Source organism: Quercus robur, chromosome 10 (assembly GCF_932294415.1).
Source record: "Quercus robur chromosome 10, dhQueRobu3.1, whole genome shotgun sequence".
NCBI lineage: Eukaryota > Viridiplantae > Streptophyta > Magnoliopsida > Fagales > Fagaceae > Quercus > Quercus robur.
In genome coordinates this window covers 43,022,171-43,024,131 of record NC_065543.1, presented here as the reverse complement: position 1 = coordinate 43,024,131, position 1,961 = coordinate 43,022,171, and the positions used below count along the sequence as shown (strand labels likewise).

At 36.6% G+C, this 1,961-nt stretch overlaps 1 protein-coding gene across 1 annotated transcript; it reads left to right on the top strand.

Moving 5' to 3' along the window:
- The first annotated feature begins 204 nt into the window (after positions 1 to 204).
- Positions 205 to 1,538, top strand: LOC126703509 (protein FAF-like, chloroplastic). The gene has a single exon (XM_050402466.1). It carries the CDS (start codon positions 602 to 604, stop codon positions 1,256 to 1,258), a length of 657 nt encoding a protein of 218 aa, XP_050258423.1. The 5' UTR covers positions 205 to 601; the 3' UTR covers positions 1,259 to 1,538.
- The last annotated feature ends 423 nt before the right edge of the window (positions 1,539 to 1,961 follow it).

Below are 1,961 nucleotides of genomic sequence, written 5' to 3'. Positions count from 1 at the left end.
GATTTTCTAACCATAGTTAAGTTAATGGCATCAATAGTGACGTGGAACTGAGTAAGAAAAAATGGCTAGATGGCATTTTTTAATTGAGTGTTGGGACCTGGAAGGACCACATCAGTGGTCCTCCAGGAGGTCCCAAAAATTTCTCGCAGTGCACTGTGCCTATTTGCATATCAGCAATCAGCATATGTACAATTGGTTAGGTGAGATTATGGCCATGGGGTAGTTGGATCATGCATATATGGCGACGTCATGGGGGCCTCACTATGAGCCTATGAAAAGTGTGATTACAAAATTCAAAAAGGCTGTAACAATGGCGTGAAATTCAAGGGCAGTAGTGCTACCATAGGTCAAAAAAATTTGCAGAGATAAAAAAATTGTAAAGAATCAAGAATAACTATGAGCCCATGAAAAGTATGGTGGTATAGTATTATGTGCGTTTAGCTTTGTTTGTCTAAAATCACGTTTTTATTGCTCTTTCGCTTTTCACTGAGGTGACTCAAAAAGTGGTTCTTTTCTCTCCTATGTAAAAGAACTTTCGGTCTCTTTATAGCAGATTTATTCATCATCTTCTTCGTCAGAATTGTGAAGAGAAAGTAGAGATATGGAGCTCAATTCAAGAAGAAAAGAAGAAGCATTACAATTCGATTTATGGAGCATAATGATGTCCGAAATGGCCAAAGACAAAGAGGGTGCACCCAAACCACTTCCACCTCTTAAGAGATCAGTGATCTCCATGAACCACAAGAGTCTCCAACTATGTACAGAAACTCTGGGATCGGAGAGCGACCCACTTCCTGATATTTCACGTACTTGTAATATACTTCCACCTCTTAAGAGATCAGTGATCTCCATGAACCACAAGAGTCTCCAACTATGTACAGAAACTCTGGGATCGGAGAGCGACCCACTTCCTGATATTTCACGTACTTGTAATATTGACCTAGAGCTATCTGAGACTGGCTCTTACAGGTTCTCATCGTACCCTCCTATGGAGACTGTGAAACAACAACAAGAGCAAGATGAGAAGGTGTGTGGAACTTTTGAGAATAAGGAAGAAAGTAGAGACTGTATAGTGATGGGAAAGCAGTCCCATAATGCTTGTTCTAGTAAGAAATTATCGAAGCCTAGATCAAGATCGTTCCCACCACCTCTTCCTTCGCTGTCTCGCATGGAGTTGGAGCCTCATCGAGACAATGGTCGATTAGTACTCCAAGCTGTGTCCTTATTCCCTTCACAAAACCAGTTTCAAGCAAGGTAATCCGGTGAGTCGGTGATTTGTCCAAATAATCTTATCTTAGGGTCTCCTTTGTTGTCACTTCACACACAGCTCACTTCCATGTGGAATGTTGAAGAATTGTGTGGCTCGCATGGCCCACCTTGACTTGTGCAGCGTTGTATGTATGGCTTGTGTGTATTAGAGTTTCAGTCCTTATAATCTCATATTACTACTATAAAGGTTAGGCCCTTTTGTAGTAGTATTTTGATTATGTAATGTATTATAAGTCTGTTTAAAAAACTTTATATATTACTTTTGTGTTTGTGTGTTCTAATAAGTATTACTGTTTCCTCAAAAAGAAAAAAATATAGGAATATTTATCCCACATAGGTTGTGTGTGTTAAAATTTCAGTCCTTATAACCTCTGGCTATTACTATAAATGTTAGGTCATTTAATAGTGGTACTCCAGTTATGTAATGTATTATAAACCTGTTTAAAAAACTCTATATATTACTTTATATATTACTTTCGTGTTTGTGTATTTTAATAAGTATTACTTTTTCTTCAAAAAAAAAGTGTTATATAGGGTAATTATAATTTAGCTTTAACTATATAATTAAATAAATTATAAGAGATGCACATAAATTATATGAATAAAAAGTGTGCAAATTGTTGATTAAAACAGCAGTCTTTAGTCAGTTAGTTTACTTTCATGTTTGTATATTCTAATAAGTATTACTTTTT